The sequence below is a fragment of the Heteronotia binoei genome, chromosome 5, assembly GCF_032191835.1.
Source record: "Heteronotia binoei isolate CCM8104 ecotype False Entrance Well chromosome 5, APGP_CSIRO_Hbin_v1, whole genome shotgun sequence".
Lineage (NCBI taxonomy): Eukaryota > Metazoa > Chordata > Lepidosauria > Squamata > Gekkonidae > Heteronotia > Heteronotia binoei.
Window position 1 is genome coordinate 140265986 of NC_083227.1, and position 18769 is coordinate 140284754.

The 18769-nt window shown below is 42.8% G+C and overlaps 1 protein-coding gene across 5 annotated transcripts in view; it reads right to left on the reverse strand.

Moving 5' to 3' along the window:
• KIF3A (kinesin family member 3A) overlaps positions 1-18563 on the reverse strand; it is a 34623-nt gene extending 16060 nt beyond the window's left edge. For 3 of the 5 annotated variants that reach the window (XM_060240507.1, XM_060240505.1, XM_060240504.1), the window contains exons 1-7: positions 11407-11695; positions 8012-8156; positions 7559-7643; positions 5880-5985; positions 3079-3218; positions 2366-2563; positions 1875-2049 (exon numbers count right to left, since the gene is read on the reverse strand). In XM_060240507.1, the coding sequence (XP_060096490.1) occupies positions 1875-2049; positions 2366-2563; positions 3079-3218; positions 5880-5985; positions 7559-7643; positions 8012-8156; positions 11407-11695 (1138 nt within the window). Of the gene's footprint in view, positions 1-1874; positions 2050-2365; positions 2564-3078; positions 3219-5879; positions 5986-7558; positions 7644-8011; positions 8157-11406; positions 11696-18409 lie in introns of those variants that run through there. The other 2 variants (XM_060240506.1, XM_060240503.1) reach the window with 1 other exon arrangement.
• Between the last annotated feature and the right edge of the window lie 206 nt (positions 18564-18769).

An 18769-nucleotide genomic window follows, 5' to 3' on the forward strand; every position in this document is an offset into this window, starting at 1 on the left:
ATATCAAATTCTCATTGAGGCCCTGTACCCAAAACTACCAACATATGTTGACATATGGGAGAAAGAACTGCCTGGGGAACTCACAATAGATGACTGGGATGCTATCTGGAGTTCTCCCTTGAATACATCTGCTATTCATTCAATTAGGACACAGTTCTATACATTAATTGCAAATTGATATATCTGTCCCAATAGATTACATAAAATAAAACCAGGCCTTAGCCCTAAGCGCTGGAAGCTCTGTGGGCAAAAAGGCACTCCAATTCACTTATGGTGGAAATGCCCCAATATCCAACTCTTTTGGTTGGCTGTTTCTAAGGCAATTCTCCAAATTACTAAGATTGATCTTCCCTTCTCTCTGTTCATGTTTTATATCTGGAATGATATCCAAATCCCCCCCAAAGGTAAGAAACCTTATTTCCAAATTATTAGCAGCGGGCCATTTGACGATTGCTGCCTTCTGGTCAGACCCAGCTGGACCTTCTTTGGATAAATGGCATGAGAAACTCTGGGAGACCTGTGCTTTGGAAAAAATTGCACACAATTCCTTTTTCTACAGCTTGTGACACAGTGTGCAACAGAGCAGCCATGAAGTCATTTGGAATCCTGCCTGACTACTTAGAAATCAGGGGCATCCTAGCACGGAAAAAAAAGTTACAGACTCTGATTTTCTCTTTGACTTTTTTTGCGAAGCGAGTATACTTTCCAACACTCCAGGGGGACTGAAAGGGATCTGGATATGTGTTCCTCGCTTTAGGTGATTCTTACTGTATCTAATGTTTAAAATTTTGTTTCCTGCTATTGTTATCGCTAAGGTTGTTCCATTGAATAGCCATAGTTCAATTTCTACCCTTTACAACTGTCATGATGTAAAGCCTAGTGTAGCTTAGAGTGCAGGGATAAGACCACTGAGGAGTAGATACAGGTGCCTACATCTCCCAAGGTCCCTTCTGTCCCTCTGATTGGATAAAGAGGTTTTGGAGGAAAAACTTGCCCAAGAGGGGTGGGACCTGGGAGGAAAGCATAAAAGGATGGTTCTCTCTAAAGCTGCAAGCAGAAAGGTTCTTTCTGGAGAAAAGGCAGCTGGAGACACATCTCTCACTCAAGGAGAGTGAGTTTGGTATTAGAGGAAGGGAATGTTTAGCAAGTCACTTTAGGGCTTTTCTTTTTGTTTACACCAAGCTTTACTGTTTATATATTTCACTGCTGCACTAAAAGTTTTATTACCCACCTATTGTTTGAGTACTATAAATCAAGGATCCCCAACCCCTGGGCCGTGGACCGGTACTGGTCCGCGGCCTGTTACCAACCGGGCTGCGCAGTCCCACTGCCCTGCGGTGCCCCCTCCCGCATCTGCTTTCACAAGTGTAAGGTCAGGGAAGGGGCTGTGAAGCACCTCCCCAGCTCTTTAAAGGCCAGCCCCCCCCCCACCGATTAGCTGATTGGCGGGGGAAACTGCAGCAGAAGTGACCCGCTGAAAAAGTGGTGCCGCCCTTGCCTCCTCCTTGGTCACAGTTAAAAGCCTTTACTAAAAGGAAGATACAGGGGTAGTTGGATGCTCTGAGCCCTCCCATGCAGACCCTTACAAGTGTGGTGGCAGCCTGGTCCCCTGCTGTGTGATATCTTTTATATATTCTTGATTGTTGCATGATGCAGGTTGATTTTCATTTTCTCTTTTTTGTCTTTTTTTGTTTACAAAATTTCTATATATATATATTTTAAGTTAAATACTTAAGCCACTGGAATGTCTGTGCATAGAGAGCTCTGAATGCATATCAGAGCACTTAAAACAACTGCCAGTCTTCATTGTTCATCTCTGCAGAAAGAAAGGACCAATGAAAAGCAGGAAAATCAAACAAGGACTCAGAAATTACCTTCCTCCAACTTTTTCTTAAGCTCCTCAATTTCTTTTTGAAACTGGCGAAGCAAGGCATCTTTAGGGTCTTCATTGATTCTAGCCTTGTTTTTGATGTTCTTGGCACGGTTGGCATATCGCAGAGTGCTAATAGTCTCGTCATAATTGTAGTCTGCGGGGCCAATGTTTGCACACTGAGAGATGCAAGAGAAAGTTACATGTTTCAGTTTACAGAAACAAGTACAGGAGGAGGGCAAGGTCAAGATGATGATGAGAAACTGTTAGGGCAAGCAACTTTGTCTTCTAAACGCTAGACCGGATGTGGCTAGCTCACTGCCACTAGAAAAGGAAGTACCCATCAATGCTAATATTTAACACATTAAAAACATGTCATGCAATTCTTTAAAATACTGACTATCATCCCATCACAAACCAGTTATGAGCTGCGCTTCAGACACACTTATTTTCAGCTCTCCCCCAACCCCCATTGCTATTGAGTCCCATTATTACCATCATGGTTTTGGAGTTACCCCCAAGGGAATCTTGTAATAGTCGGGTCAGTTTAGAGTTACGGTAAGGCACATGAGTACTCTTTCCATCCACCAGTGCAGAAATCACATTTCCAAGGGTAGAGAGAGAAAGGTTAATTTTTGTAGCTTCCTTTAGTCGCTGCCCAGTGGCTCCAGTTTTTGCTTGCCTTTCTGATCCCTACAAGAGACAGACACAGATCACAACTCCAGTGTATTTTTGAGACTTATATGTTAGGAGTCACACTCAAGTTTTACCCAAGTTTTTTATTCTCATGACCAGTGGCTGCCACAAACAACTGGAAGTTTCAGCTGCTCTAAGGGACCAATCATATTTTCCCTCAGACTATCACAGAACATTATACCTTCTTCCTCAGTACTGTGTACTGATGAGCAAGTAGTTTAATTACTTCTTGTAAAGCTTAGGAGACTATCATGCAAAGCTATCATGTTCTGGAGACTATTATGTCCTGGATTCATGATTTAAAAATATGTTCAGTAAATAAAGGTAGTTTACTTAGATGCTAAACTCTTATGATTTGTAGATGGGCTTTTGTGGATGTGTCTAGGTTTGTAGGCACCGGTTCTTTATTCTCTGCCAATCGAGCTCCCCCTCAATGCAAGTTATGGCATTTCATCTCCCATGCTAAGACATTGGCCAGGACAGTTGCATTAGAAATATATTCCAGAACTTACCGCAAGATCTACTAGATGCAATTTTCCCATGCGCACATGTATATTGCCATCAATCCCCTTCTCGCTGCACTCAATTGTGATTGTAAAGATAGCATGGGAACGGGAACTGTGTTCATTCATATTAGTGGCACCAACAGACCCTATGCATACAGGAAAGTCAAAGTAACTTTAACCTTTAATAGTGACATGTACTGGCACAATGAAGTAACGAAATCTCACTGGAGCAGATGCTAAACTTTGCACAGCTTATAATTAAATACAATATTTTAAACATATTTATTGTTATCTTTAAACCTTACTTTTAAAGATCAGCTATATGTAATAATTACTGTTTCCTTATTACTAAAAGCTACCATCCTATATGGCCTTTATCACTTTAATGTGGTACCTGGAAGAGTACAAGAAATAACCAGGGAGGGGGTTAACACTGCTTAAGGTGGAGCAGCAAAATTGTTTGCTGGCATTCTTACTGCACAGTTTGTGGGTCAGCCTTGCATATATTAATTTATTTATTTATTTATTTATTCGGGCTTATATCCCGCCCTTCCCACGAGTGGCTCAGGGCATCTTCCAACAGTTTATCAAGCATAAAATCAAACAATTTTAAGTATAAGCAATTAAATAATTAAACAGATAAAACCTTAAAAACCAGTACGTTTCAATTTCATAAAACAGTAAAACCTTAAAACCAATAACATTTCAATTTCGTATCAACAGATGGCTAGCCAGTTACATGAAGTCTTCATCCCAGCTAGGTGTAGGCTAGCCGGAAGAGGGTCGTCTTACAGGCCCTGCGGAACTGAACCAGGTCCCGCAGGGCCCTCACCTCTTTCGGCAGCTGGTTCCACCATGTGGGGGCCATAACGGAGAAAGCCCTTTCTCTGGTGGCTTTCAAGCGGGCTTCTTTTGGCCCAGGGATAGTGAGGAGATTTTGTGTTCCTGACCTCAGTGCTCTCTGGGGAACATGTGGGGAGAGACGGTCCTTCAGGTAGGCAGGTCCCAGGCCATATAGGGCTTTAAAGGTAATAACCAGCACCTTGTACCGGACTCGGTACATCACTGGGAGCCAGTGCAGAGTCCGAAGACCCGGCCGAATGTGTGCCCACTTTGGGAGACCCAGTAACAGCCGGGCCGCGGCATTCTGCACTAGCTGCAATTTCCGAGTCCGGGACAGGGGCAGCCCCATGTAGAGGGCATTGCAGTAGTCCAACCTCGAGGTGACCGTAGCATGGATCACTGTTGCCAGATCGTCGCGCTCCAGGAAGGGGGCCAGCTGCCTTGCCCGCCTAAGATGAAAAAATGCGGACTTGGCAGCGGCTGTTATCTGAGCCTCCATCTTTAAGGAAGGCTCCAACAGCACCCCCAGGCTCCTGACTCTGTCCGCCGCCGTCAACGGCGCACCGTCAAAAGCTGGCAGGGGGATCCCCCCCCCCCGGGCCGCGGCAACCCAAGCAAAGGACCTCTGTCTTCGTAGGATTTAACTTCAGCCCACTCAGTCTGAGCCACTCAGCCACGGCCCGTAATGCCTGGTCAAGATTTTCTGGGGTGCAGACCGGCTGGCCGTCCATCAGTAGATAGAGCTGGGTGTCATCAGCATACTGGTGACACCCCAGCCCATACCTTCGGGCAATCTGGGCAAGAGGCCGCATGTAGATGTTAAATAACATTGGGGAGAGAACCGCCCCTTGGGGCACACCACAATCGAGTGTGCGCCTTCGGGATAGCTCCCCCCCAATTGCGACCCTTTGTCCCCGACCTTCTAGGAAAGAGGAAAGCCACTGTAAGGCCAACCCCTGTACCCCCGCGTCGGCGAGGCGGCACGTCAGTAGCCGATGGTCGACCGTGTCGAACACTGCCGACAGGTCTAACAGCATCAGCACCGCCGAGCCACCCCGATCCAGATGCCGTTGAAGGTCATAGAATGCAAGGCCATAGACTGATTTAGATCTAGCTTCCATCCTACACACTACCGATGTACAGAATTCGAATATCAAGAACCAAATATCAAGAATCCACTTCAACGTCAACTCACTCACAAGCTTCAAATACATGAGAAATTTGTCAGAGTGAACTGGAGTGAAATTCAATCTGCATATAGCCTAGATACTTCACAGTTAGTTAAAAACCTATCTGAAAAAAAGAATAATAAAACCTCCCACTCCAATAAAGGGGCCCAGACTGCTCATTAAAATACCACAGAATAAATCGATCTACAGTAAACGGTTTAAAAGTCCACTGAATTATCCACATGGAAATCTAACAATAAAAGCTAAAAATTGAATGACTGCCAATCAATGGCCCTCTTCAATAAACTCACCATGTATACTTTCCTGAAGATGGAGCTAGTGAACACCTGAATTTGTTTTCTTTCTCATACAGGCCAGTTAAAAGAGCCAATGTCACACACAGGAGATAAGAGTACTAGATGCAAACAGAAAGTCATGCTCAAAGACCTGGTGAGCCAGGATGCACAGTGGGTGGCCCTGAATAAGTTACCTTTTCTCAGCCTAACCTACTGTGCACAGTTGCTACCAAGACAAAATGGAATAACCCCTTGTACATCACTCTGAGGCCTCTGGAAAAATGCTGTTACTAAATGATCAAATTAAATTAAAGCTATTTCTTTTATGTCAAATACATTGTTTGACAAGGATGCAAAACCTTTAGGCCCAAAGCTATGTACATCAGAAGAAACAACCAAGATCAAAATAATAACTAGGCCACTTCAGCTATGTCACAGCTGGCCATACGTAATAGATGCTATGACAATCCAGAAAGGGTCACAGGAACACAAAACTTACGGTTTTTGTGTCCAAGCGTCATAATTCTATCCATATCATCAGCATTATTTACAACATAAGCTGAAAGATCTTTGATATAGACACCCACATCAGGCCGTTCTTTAACCTACAAGACCAGGAGGGGGAAAAGTCAAGCAACTGTGCTGAGGAAGTGCATTTTAGAAATACTGCTTCCTATAACCTTTGAATTTACAAAAGCAGTGGTTTCAATAATTTCTTTAAATGCTTGGATCCTAACCCTTTCTTCTGTTTCTGCAAAGCTGTTCTTCCATTGCAGTGCACATTCCTCTGGCTCTAGGTACTTGCAGCTAACTGCCAGATGCTGGTTTTGTAATGAGCAGGAAGTACCTACTTCCAAACAAGATGCTCTGCAAGGATAAATGTATTCTCTCAGTAATGCAGGAACAGCACGGCGAAAACAGAAGTCCCTAAAGGAGGGGTGTTTATTTCCAAAGAGGTAAATATGTGGCAGAGGGGCCCAATTAGAGAAACTTGCAAGAACTCTGTTAGATACTACTACATCCACTCCCACTTTCACTGAAGGTAAAAGGGGCAGATGGTAAGCTCCGTTGAAATCAACTTGCCCCAGAGGATATCTTATCCATTCATTGTTTTGCAAAATTCTACACAATTAGACAGAGAAGTGTTCCAGTTCTCTTAGGCTTAAGCCTTCCAACAGATATTCCAGCAGAGAGCTTCTGAATGCAGAGCAGCAGAACAGCATGCACAGAATGAGCTAAGCTGATGAGGTCCACCGCCAACTGCCAGCTAATCAGCTTATTCTCATTTCGTTTTTATCCACTCTAAGCAAAAATTTCAAAGACTGCAGGATTCAAGTCAGTGAGATTTTTTTTTTTTTTTTCAGTTTTATAAATTTTATTTAGCTAGTTCTACCATACAATACAAATACACAAAGAAAAACTTTACTGAATCCCTTGCTAATTTGAATATATCAGGCTATCCACAAAATGTTCTTGTCTCTGTCATCGTGTAGAATTCGAAAGGGGTGAGACAGTGGTATAAACCAGAATCAACTATTGTCATCTTATTATGAACAAAAACATGTACTGTGACAAAAGAAATACCAATAAAGTTATTACATCTCAGTTGTCTTTTAACCATAAATAAACCTTTTTCCATCTTTCTGTTGCTTTTTCTTTCGTATTTCCCTTAATTATATTAGCTAATATATCCATTTCGACTATAGTTAGAATTTTTTGGATTATTGCTTCTCTATCTGGTATGAGATTCATTTTCCAATGCTGGGCAAATAAAATTCTGGCGGCAGTGATTATATAATGATGTTAAAATCTCACTGACTATAATCATATAATCAAAGTCAGTGAGATTTTAACATCAGTTGATTTCAAGTGACAAGAATGGCAGGCGACATGAATGACTAAAAAGGAAAACAAATCGGTTAAGGAATATCTGTTACAGATATGAAGCTAGCTATACTAGGCATGGATTTGTAACCTCTATCAACTAAACCATACTTTTACAACCTTAATTAGAAAGGTGAAGAGTTGCATAATTTTGCCCAATTTGGCTAAAGCATAAACATTGCTTTAAAAAAATTACACCCACACACATCTCAAAGTTCAGGAGCTGAAATGGGGGCAGCAATTCTAAACATATTTCACATTGCAAGCAATGACTGAGGAATCCTTCGTTCTTACTTCCAGCCTCTGTGTCTGATCTTTCCCCAGCAGGTCACGCACTTCCTCATTGTAAATTTCCAAGTAAGAGACTCGAACCAAAAACCTGAATTCATAATGCCAATCAACAGGAGCATAATCAGAACTAAATCAATCTTACAAAGAAACAAAAGCAAGCACACACATTTGATTGGTCGTATTATATATATATTTTAAAAATACCACCGCTACCACCAGCCATAAGGGAGTTGGAGCACCATTCCTAAGAGAATGTCCCAAAGTATTTTGGGTTTGTGACATAACCATGAATACCAAATAAGGAGAACAAACAGAGAGAAGAAAAAAATTACAAAGGACTTTTATTTCCATACCATGCTGGTGGTATTTCCATGGGCATCCTTTGTTCTTGTTAAACACAAGCACAAACCAGAAGTAACAAGGTTGGTGGTGGGAAAGGGCAAGGAGATGACTTACCTTGTATCTCCTTCTGCCTTTGCAATGTGTCCAAATATATGAGCGAAGGAATTTGGAATGATCCCTCTGAGTTCTGGTACAGCACGGACACCTTCCATAGTAAATGTTTTTCCTGTTCCAGTCTGTCCATAAGCAAAAATGGTACCTGCAGGACAAGAACAGCACTAATGATTCATGAGAAATGACACAGTAGGATTTTTAAAACCTTCTTTGGCACTACCAGAACCATTATGGCAAAAGACCATAAACAGCAGCTTGCACTCAGACATGCTTGGAAGGGGAAGACAAAGGTATATTCCAGACCACAGCACTTATCTGTGCCTTCTCACTGCTACTGCAGCCCTGAATAAAAAGAAGTGGCAATGGAGCTTATAAATGAGAAGATTTCTCCATATTTTCCATGTTACTATAGCTGACGATCCATTACACACAAAGAAGAAAACTCATGGGCTTTTTTGTGCTCTTGCGCTTGGCAATATATGTGTTACGCTGCCCAAACATGCTCACCACCACTTTTCTGTTCTAAGCATGTGCCACTTATTTATGATTGGTGAATACTTTGCCACGGGAACAACTGATTGGCTGCTTTTCCAGGTGGCTTGAACTGGCTTTAGCAATAAGTCATTTAAAAATAAAAATAATACAGGAGGTATAAATTAAAAAGACCAGCCTGCCTGCCTGATGTGTTGTTACAGCGATTTATCAAATATGCAAACATTTGATTGTTCTTCTAAATTTTGGTTCTAATGGCTCTTAAGTTGTGTTTTTATTATCTGTTTTGAATGTGTTAGCCATCTTTGTGGTCCTGATGAGGGCTGAAAAGCAGGGTATGAATGTTGTACATAAATAAAGAGAACATTCCATTCCAAATTGTAAACATCTCTGTATGTTAAAGGACCCACTGAAATCAATAGAATGGGTTGGATCCTAACTAGCATTTTTGCAGGTGCAGGAACTTCTACTCACAGAGTGTAATTTTCACACCTCCCTCCCACCCATGGGAGCCCACAATGCCCCACTCCAAATGCTGTTCTTCCCCCAGGAACGGAAGACCAAAGGGGCACTTTGGGCTACTGCAAATAAGGAAAATATTAAGGTCCATGAGTTGAAGTCCTTGAGCCTGCAAAATCACTAATTGGGGCCCAAGTCAATATCACCTCAGGAACACTCCTGCCGTATGCAATATGATCAGCTATTTTTTGTTCAAGTACTCACAAATATTTTTAATTCATGAAAAAGCATATGATTTCAAAAGAAATCAGATGCTTATTAACTACTAAAAACAGCTCATGTGGCTAGCCAATCAGCTTTGCAAATATCAGGAATTTCACAACACAAATAAGTCAAGACCCACCAGAACTGCATGGGTAAGAGAACAGGGATTCTCTGATAAAGACAAAAAAACCCAACCCAGCAGTGTATTAATCTGAATATGCAACTGATCTAGGCAAGTGTATAGAGCCTTACCAGAGAATGGTTTTTAATACAATAATTGCATAGTTGCATATTCAATTGCTGCGTGGGCTCCAGACTGCTCTCCTCTATTCAGTACTTCTGTTACAAAGAAATGTGTGCTTTACAGTTCTGAATTAAACTGCATTGTTGTTTACAAAAGGCAATTTTCCTGTCTTGTGCACCGATTGTAACGGCATGTTTTGTGTGGTGGCCCAAGCATCACAGGCAACCATGACATCAGAAAGAATGAAGAGCATGAACCTTCATGTACTTGTCATGCAGCTGACATTTTGTTTTTACATGTTAAACTAATGTTGTATTTTCAAGCCTCTGCTGCAACACACTACTATGTGGAAACACTCACCTAGCCCTAAAAAGCAGATAAAATGCAGGGAACGCTTTCTGACAATGTCTCAGCAGTTTTACTATCTCCATTTACATTTCTCTAAAAGTCTGTCATTAGCGCTGTCAACTCTTAGTTGGGAAATTCCTGGAGATTTGGGGGATGAGCTTGGGGACAGCAGGGACCTTAGCAGGGTATAATGCAGGGGTGGCCAAAGCTGCTTAATGTAAGAGCTGCACAGAATAAATGACAGATGTTTGAGAGCTGCAAGACAGGAAGGAAGGAAGGAAGGAAGGAAGGAAGGAAGGAAGGAAGGAAGGAAGGAAGGAAGGAAGGAAGGAAGGAAGGAAGGAAGGAAGGAAGGAAGGAAGGAAGGAAGGAAGGAAAACAGATGGGGGAGAGAGGTGGAAATAAAGCAATTTTAACTTTAAATGCATTCTCCAAGCTGCTACCTGGCTTGGTTTGAAGAAGCAATTTAAAGAGAGAAATGTCTTCACCAAGCCGGCTAACAGGGCTTCAAGAGCCACACAATATGTGTGAAAGGCTACAATTTGGCGATCCCTAGTATAATGCCAGAGTTCACCCTCCAAAGCTGCCAGTTTCCCAGGGGAGCTGATCTTTCTGGTAATTCTGGGGGATCTCAAGATCAGTTATAACTCTGGGAGGTCTCCAGGCCCCATCTGAAGGTCAAGCCAAATACAAAGAGAATCATGGAAACAAGACCGTATGAACAAACAAATCCATGAAAAATAAAAAATGCAAATGATCACTAATAAATAAATATGTATAATTCCAGTTTCACATATAAAGTCCAGAATATACCACAAAAAGCCTTATAAGACCACAATGATTCTTCTAATATTTCTTTACAATGCACACAAGCACTTAGTAGAATGAAAATAACAAGAACAAAGTGCTGGTCAGACACCTAAGTTAAAGTCCCACCTATTTCAGGTATGAAGTAGACATCTTGCTGAAGCCCATCTGAAGGTTGCCAGACCTAGTAGTTTTTCAATCTGCCTCAAACATCCCTCACAAATGAAAATAAATAATCTTGTCGCTCTTCCTGGCATCACACACAAGCAAAATTTAGGATGACAGAAGGGCAGGCGGTAAAAAATCCCAGTCGTTCTAAACAAGCCTTCAAAGCAAATCAGAGCACCTCCCCCATATTTGTGTTGTTTCATAGGGCTTGGATGGGGTGGTCTGAAGACTTAGGGGAGAATCTCTAAGCACATAGACACGAAAAAGCCACAATCCCTATGCCAAAATAGTCAAAATAATGTTTCCTTTGCTAATTATGAAAACAAGAAGATACCAAAAAGAAGTAAATAGTTGATAGCTGATATTTATTTAGTACAACCTTAGGCACAAGCATCTGCATAAATAACCCTATGCATTTGCAATGCTGAACAAGCTTAACACTGCCCTCCTAAAATAACTTTCCTGAAGGTCCCACTAAATACACCTGAATAAAATTCTGAGTAGACCTGCTTAGGATTGCCATGGAAGGACTGCGCAGAAGGCTTCCTCCTTCAAACAACACTCCCACCCCTGCTATCATTAGTGCCATTTCATACAACCAAGAAGCACTTACCATTATATCCTTCCAGAACAGAGTCTATAATTGGCCTCGCAGTCAAGTTATAAACATCAAGCTGCTTGCTCTCTGGTCCAAAAACAGTATCAAATGTAAATGTCTTGGGAGGTTCATTGGAAGAATCTGTTTTGTGGACAGTAATGGTGCCTCTCATCTCATCCACATTAACGGCCATCTTGTAACACATTGCTTTCTCTCGTTCGTTGAAAGGTCGGCAGCGAACAACAACCTTGACATTGTCAGAGTTGTCAGGTTTATCCGGCTTCTCTGATTTGTTAATCTGCATTTTAAAAAGCAAAATTATAATTCATTAAAAGAAGAAAAAAAGAAACATTTTGACCTTCTTGGAAGCATCTCTTTCTTAGGTTAGCTGGAGATTATTAGCCCACTTTAGAACAGAGACCTGTTATCGGGGTTTGACAGTTCTGCACCAAGTTTATATTGCCACAGAAGACTGCTAAAACTACCAAAACAAACAGGGGAACAGGAGCAATCAGCGGTAGCAAATGCCTGTTGTATGTCATTAGCACATTCACCTTTGACACTAGAAGAACTGTTCCCTCCTACCAACCCCCCCCCCCAAAAAAAACATTTTCACTTGTAGACCACAAACATCATCTTTATCACTTTTTTCGTTTTACTACAGTAACTTGCTCTGAATTTCTGACTTGTTTCTATGTAACACATTTGACAGCAAGCTAGTCAATGCAGTAAAACCCACAAAGTTTAAAACATAATAATTTCTCAAGAAACAGCCTACTTTATGTTTTATGTTTCATACACATGAAACATTCCTAACTGGATCATCCTGGAATATGATATTTTTTCCAGAGTTTTCTTATCATACCATATCCTTGAAGTAACTTCCAGTTTTACTTCAAAACTTCTCCCACAAAAAGACAACTCTGCATTTTAAAGACAAACTTGTGGCAGTGACATCTCTTTAAGATAAATGCTTTGTAAAAAAGCATCCTCAAAATGTTTCACAAACTCTGAAGTTCTGTTGGAATTGAAGCATTTGAGAAGAACTATCGTAAGGTCAGGGTGTAAGTTACAGGGCCATACATATTATCAGTCCAGTTTACAAATTTGAAAAGCCTTCTCTATTTGAACTGACCACATCTAAATCCATTACATTTATTATTTAATTAAAACTTCTGTATCTTGTGATTTCCTCAGATTTCAGCACAGGTTACAATATTTTTCAGAGAGCCCCGTGGCGCAGAGTGTTAAAGCTGCAGTACTGTAGTCCTAAGCTCTGCTCATGACCCGAGTTCGATCCCCAGCAGAAGCTGGGTTTTCAGGTAGCCGGCTCGAGGTTGACTCAGCCTTCTGAGGTCGGTAAAATGAGTACCCAGCTTGCTGGGGGGGAAGTGTAGATGACTGGGGAAGGCAATGGCAAACCACCCCATAAAAAGTCTGCAGTGAAAACGTGAAAGCAACATCACCCCAGAGTCGGAAACGACTGGTGCTTTCACAGGGGACCTTTCCTTTCCCTACAATATTTTTTAAAAATCCAAATAAAACTAGAATAAAATAACGGACTCTAAATCTGTCCTTCCCTCTGCCCTTAAAAGATGCCTGTCATTCACACCCCCTCAGCACCCCCTTCACAAACAGGCAGGATTGCAGTGCCTCCTGAAGTTCTCAAAGGAGGGGGATATCCTCACCTCTTCAGGGAGTCCATTCCACAGAGCTGGAGCCATAGCGGAAAAGACCCAGGTTCTAGTCAATATTGTATGGGCCACCTTAGTGCCTGAAGACTGTAATTGGCACAGAGGAACACAAGGGAAGGATACAGTTCTTCATATAAGTAGTTCCCATGTCATGAAAGGCTTTAAAGATCATAACCATCATAACCATCATCCTGAATTGAATTGTGGAACAGACTGGCAACCCACATAGCTGTTTCTAAATGGGCAACATATATTGCCAGTGGCCTAGCCCCCGACAGTAGCTGGGCTGCCATCTTCTGCAACAGTTGTAGTTACCCACTTGTCTTTAATGGCAGTCCCACACAGAGTGCGTTGCAACAAGCTGACCCTGAGTTTACAGAAGCAGGGACTAGTGTAGCCAAATTGGCTGAGTCTAGGTAATGAGAAAGCTGGTGAGCAAGACGAAGCCAAAAGAAGGAACTCCGGGCCACCATACCAACCTGCTTTTCAAACAGCAAAGCAGGGTCCATGAGCACCCCTAAGCTCTCAGCCCTCCCTGAAAAAGCAAATGTCACTTCATCCAGGACAAGTGGATCCAGTCCCCCCCAAATATTTTATTTATTTATTTATTTATTTTGATGTATATCCCGCCCTACCCCACCGAAGCGGGCTCAGGGTGGCTCACAGCATAAAAGTTCTAACAATAAAATTCAAAATTAAAATACAATGGCATTAAAATACAAAAAAATACAATAGCAATTTACATAATAAAAACATTAATATCAATACATCAATCCAACAGTGTGCTATCTATAGACTTCCTTCAGTATTTTGGTGCCGGTCAGTTATAAGCCAACCGGAAGAGGACTGTCTTACAGGCCCTGCGGAACTGTCCAATATCCCGCAGGGCCCTGACCTCTTCCGGTAACTGGTTCCACCAGCAAGGGGCTGTGATTGAGAAGGCCCTGTCCCTGGTTGACTTCAAGCAGGCCTCCTTTGGCCTGGGGATTACGAGCAGATTTTGAGAGCCAGATCGCTGTACTCTCTGGGGGACATATGGGAAGAGACGGTCCCTAAGGTAGGCAGATCCTAGGCCATATAGGGCTTTAAGGGTAATAACCAGCACCTTGTACCGGACTCGGTATATTATTGGCAGCCAGTGCAGTCCCCAGAGGCCCGGCTGAATGTGCTCCAATCTAGGGAGCCCTAATAACAGCCGAGCCGCGGCATTCTGCACTAGCTGCAACTTCCGGGTTCGGCACAGGGGCGGCCCCATGTAGAGGGCATTACAGTAATCCAACCTTGAGGTGACCGTTGCATAGATCACTGTTGCCAGATCGTCCTGCTCCAGGAAGGGAGCCAACTGCCTCGCCCACCTAAGATGAAAAAATGCGGACTTAGCTGTGGCTGCTACCTGGGCCTCCATAGTTAAGGCAGGCTCAAGTAGTACCCCCAAGCTCTTGACCCTGTGCGCCATTGTCAGTGGCACACCGTCAAGAGCTGGAAGGGGAATTTCCCCTCCCAGACCACGGCGACCCAAGCAAAGGACCTCTGTCTTCGCTGGATGAAAATATCAGCCTTCTCAACCCACATTACCAGTCTTGTCAACTTTTTCTGCCTTAGCCACCTGATCACAGCCTCAAAGTACTAGTTCAGACAGAAAAAAAGTGAAATCACTGAAGGTCTACACCTTTAACATCATCAACTCCATATTCCAGGTGGTGGATAAGAATGGAGTGGTCAATTGCCATCAAAGGCTGCTGAAAGATCTAATAGGTATCAAGAGGGAAGAGTTTTTCCTGTCCAGCTTTAAGCAAAGATTGTCCACCTGCGCAAATAAAACCATCTTGGTAGCAAACGAGGCCTGAAACCCGGCTGAAATGGGTCAAATGCAAATGTGTCATATAGAAAGCACTGAAACCGGTCTGCCACCATATGCTCTATCACATTACCTAGAAAAGGTAGATTGGATAATGGCCTAAAATTGCCACCTCGTCTCTAGCCAATGAAGGTTTTTGAGCAGAGGTCTAATAACAGCTTCCTTCAAAGGTCAACGGAGAGCCCCCTCAATCAGGGAGGCATTAACAATTTTCACTAATACTTTTTTAACAGCAAGATTTTCAAAGTCAGGACAAGCATGGTTCCAGAGTACAGGTGGTGGCACTCACACACCCAGGGTCCCAGTTAAAATCCATAGACATTGTCAATTTGATGTTATTGATAACAAAAGAATAAGCAAATGCTTTTGACACCTAAGATACCACGCCTATTCTCAACCTGGCCTCCAAGTCATAATGGATGCAAGCAGGGCATTTCTTGTAGAAAACACCCAGCAGGAACTCATTTGCATATCAGGCCACACTCCCTGATGTTACCATTGTTTCACACAGGGCTTTTCTTGTAGAAAAAGCCCAGCAGGTACTAAATTGCATATTAGGCCATACCCCCTGGCACCAAGGCAGCCTGAACTGCATTCCTGTGTGTTTCTGCTCAAAAATAAGCCCTGGATGCATGAGATTTTGCCAGCAAAGAACCTTGCAAAAGCATCAGAGCTATGGGCCAAATTTTCACCTCTGGCAGGATCAGACGTAGGTGTTATCAGGTGATCAGTCTCTTTAAATAATTGAGCTGGGCAATATTCTGCTGATTCAACAGTGGCATAGAAGAAAGTGGACTCTGCCACCTCATCGGCTGCAAATGGACTCTATGATGTGCTCTGCCTGATTCATTCTGAGTCTGCTGCCAGCATCACTCTAATCATCTTTCAGTCCACTTCATATCACCCCTGGTAAACCAATAAACTGGGGGCCTCACAGAGCACGGAAGAGGATGCCAAGCAGCATTTCTGTTCATGGCCCCAGCCAGCCCATCAGTTCATGCTACTCTCCATTAAATGTGCTCTCCATTAGACTTACACCACTTAGAGAGCCTTGCTTTGGAGTGGCATATAAATTTAAGCAAATCAAGTTGCATACAGCTTACAAGAAGACATAAAGGATATCTGCTTTCAGCAATAAGCTGCATACGTTGGCATGCATAGAAAAGGAAGAAAGGTTTTTAATTAGTGTCTTAAATATATTGTACTTTCCACATTCCTTAAGTAATTGCAATAGAAAAGTAAATAAATGTTTCTTTTTATATTTATCGATACACTCGCTACTAGTAATCAACTTAAAATGGATTTTCTAGCACATTTTATTGAAGGCAGTCAAAAAGTCTTGAGAACAATTAGCAGCTCAGTATTTGTACAATATTCAGTGTTCGGTGTCATCTTTACAACCTTCCTTCTACACCTCTTTCTAACTCCCTTCCTTTGTAAGGAATGTAAGCTTTCGTGTGCTAGAAGCACACTTCATCAGTATGATGAAGTGTGCTTCTAGCACACGAAAGCTTACATTCTGAATAAAACTTTGTTGGTCTTAAAGGTGCAACTTGACTCTTACTTGGTTCTACTGCTTCAGACCAACGTGGCTGCCCACCTGGATTTATCCCCTTGTATGGAAGAGCCTAGAACTTCAATAGCATGTTCAACTGCCAGGGCTAGAGGAGTCTACAGAAAGACTTCTTTAAACTGACCTCAACCATTAGCCAGAGCCAATATGCAGCTAATAAAATGGAGAGAATAAACAAGTTGTACTAAGGACATGATGAACTGATAAATACAGGTGTTTGACTCAGAAAAAAACCCCCCAAAAGGGAATGATAGTGAATAAGTTATATTGTGGTGATCTGTTCTCAATCCAGATCAGAGGTGCACACAGCCAGTTTGGATTGAATCCAACTATCACTAGCCTGCCATCTAAAAAATAACTACCTTTGAGACACAGTTACTTTTTAAAGAAAAGGACCAAGAAGTCCAGGCTTTCTATATTTTTCCTTTAAAATATTAGAGGCCTGTCTTTCTCCCAGTAAATGCAACCCAACGTGAGTAAAAAGAATAAAACAATCTCTTGCAATTACAAAGTACACTAAAAACAGCAACAAAACTAAAATTAAATTCAACAGATCAGTCATCAAAAATATAAAGACTACCATCTTAAAACTACATCCCAAGTAACGATTCAAACTTCATTGGATCCTCCAATCCTATACAATACTAAGAAACTTGAAAGGCTCTCCAGAAGAGTTCTGTGACTCTTGAAAGCTTATATCTTAAAAATCTTGTTAGCACTGGACTCGAATCTAGAAAAAGGAAAGCACATACTCAGAGGGACTATCCTCATATTTCATGTTTTTTTAGAAAAGATCTATTCCTCAGATAGCCCTAACATAAAAACCTGAACCCTGAATGTAATTATAATTCCAGATACAACACAGTCATTTAATACACATGGTAAATGCTGCTGTTAGAACAGCATATTTGCTTTATGTTAGCACTCAGGGCCCAAAGCATTCTTTGAGCCCATTACAAACCTGTGACGCACCCAATCCCATCGTATATAAACTATGTCATGGGAGGAAAAAAGGGGTCTGTTTTAACTCCTTTCAGAAATGACTAGACCAGATACCAGGCCAATCTGCTTGCAGCCTTGGCTCGTTCCCCCCCTACCTGGCCGCAGTAAAGCATAACCATCTCCCCATCACCACCACACACACCTGCTTTGGTTCTGTTTGCACTCAAATATCCAAAGAGTTGCCCTGATTATGACCATATACATTTCATACATGGAACTTTATTTCAAAAACTGATCAGGAGTGACTGCCAACAGGCCTGGAGAAAGACATCCTGGCTCTTTATAAAGGCTTAACCAGGCAATGCTACTTACCTCCATATCATAAAAAGCACCAACTTCCTGTTTCTACACATTAAGCTTCTATTAAAAAGGACAGGATATTTTTCTCCAGGCCTGTCGACAATCCTAGTTCAGTAAGGTACAAGAGGTTGGTTTGCCAGTTCCAGGTCAGGAAATTCCTGGAGATTTGGGGGTGGTAGCTGGGGAGGTTTGGGGAGGGAAGAGACCTCAGAAGGGTACAACGCCATACAGTCCACCTTCCAGTGAAGCCATTTCTCCACGAGAACTACGCTCTGGGGTCTGGAGATCAGCTGTAATTCCGGGAGATCTCCAGGCCCCACCTAGAGATTGCTAGCCCGCAGCAACAAGCATCTCTTCCACCTTTGCTAAGGCACCTCCTATCCCGGGCTCTCAGCTCCAGAGAGTCCAAACCAGTGCCCTCCCCTTAGCCATCCTCCATCCAGCCCTAGGCCAAGCCCGGTCTCCAGCACAGCACCGCCCCTAACAACGAAGCTCCAGCCCGCGAGGGAACAGGGGAGTTAAAGGAATAAAAAGGCCCCGGCGCCAGGGAATGGGTGTAAAAGCGGGCTAAATCTGGGTCTGTTTTCTCACCGGCATCCTGCCTGCTTGTCTGCGCTGGAGTCAGCTCCGGCCCGAGGGGAAAAGGAGGCAGAAGAAGGTGCCCACGAAAAGATACCCGTCGCTTTGATTCAATTGCAACAATGAAGAAGAGCGTTGCGCCTGCGCAGGCCGGATGACAGCACGGGCAGCCCATTCCCCCGCCCGCTCGCGTCATGCAGAGGCCTCTCAACCAATGGGCAAATGATAACTTCCAGCCCTCCGCCGCTATTGGCCACGAATCGTAGCCAGTAAAGAAGGGAGAAACAGAGAGCCGCGGGATGTGTTCGGTGTAGCGCGTTGGTAGCCGGACTCCGGTAGCGAAGCGAAGACGCGATGCTGAACGCAAGAGAC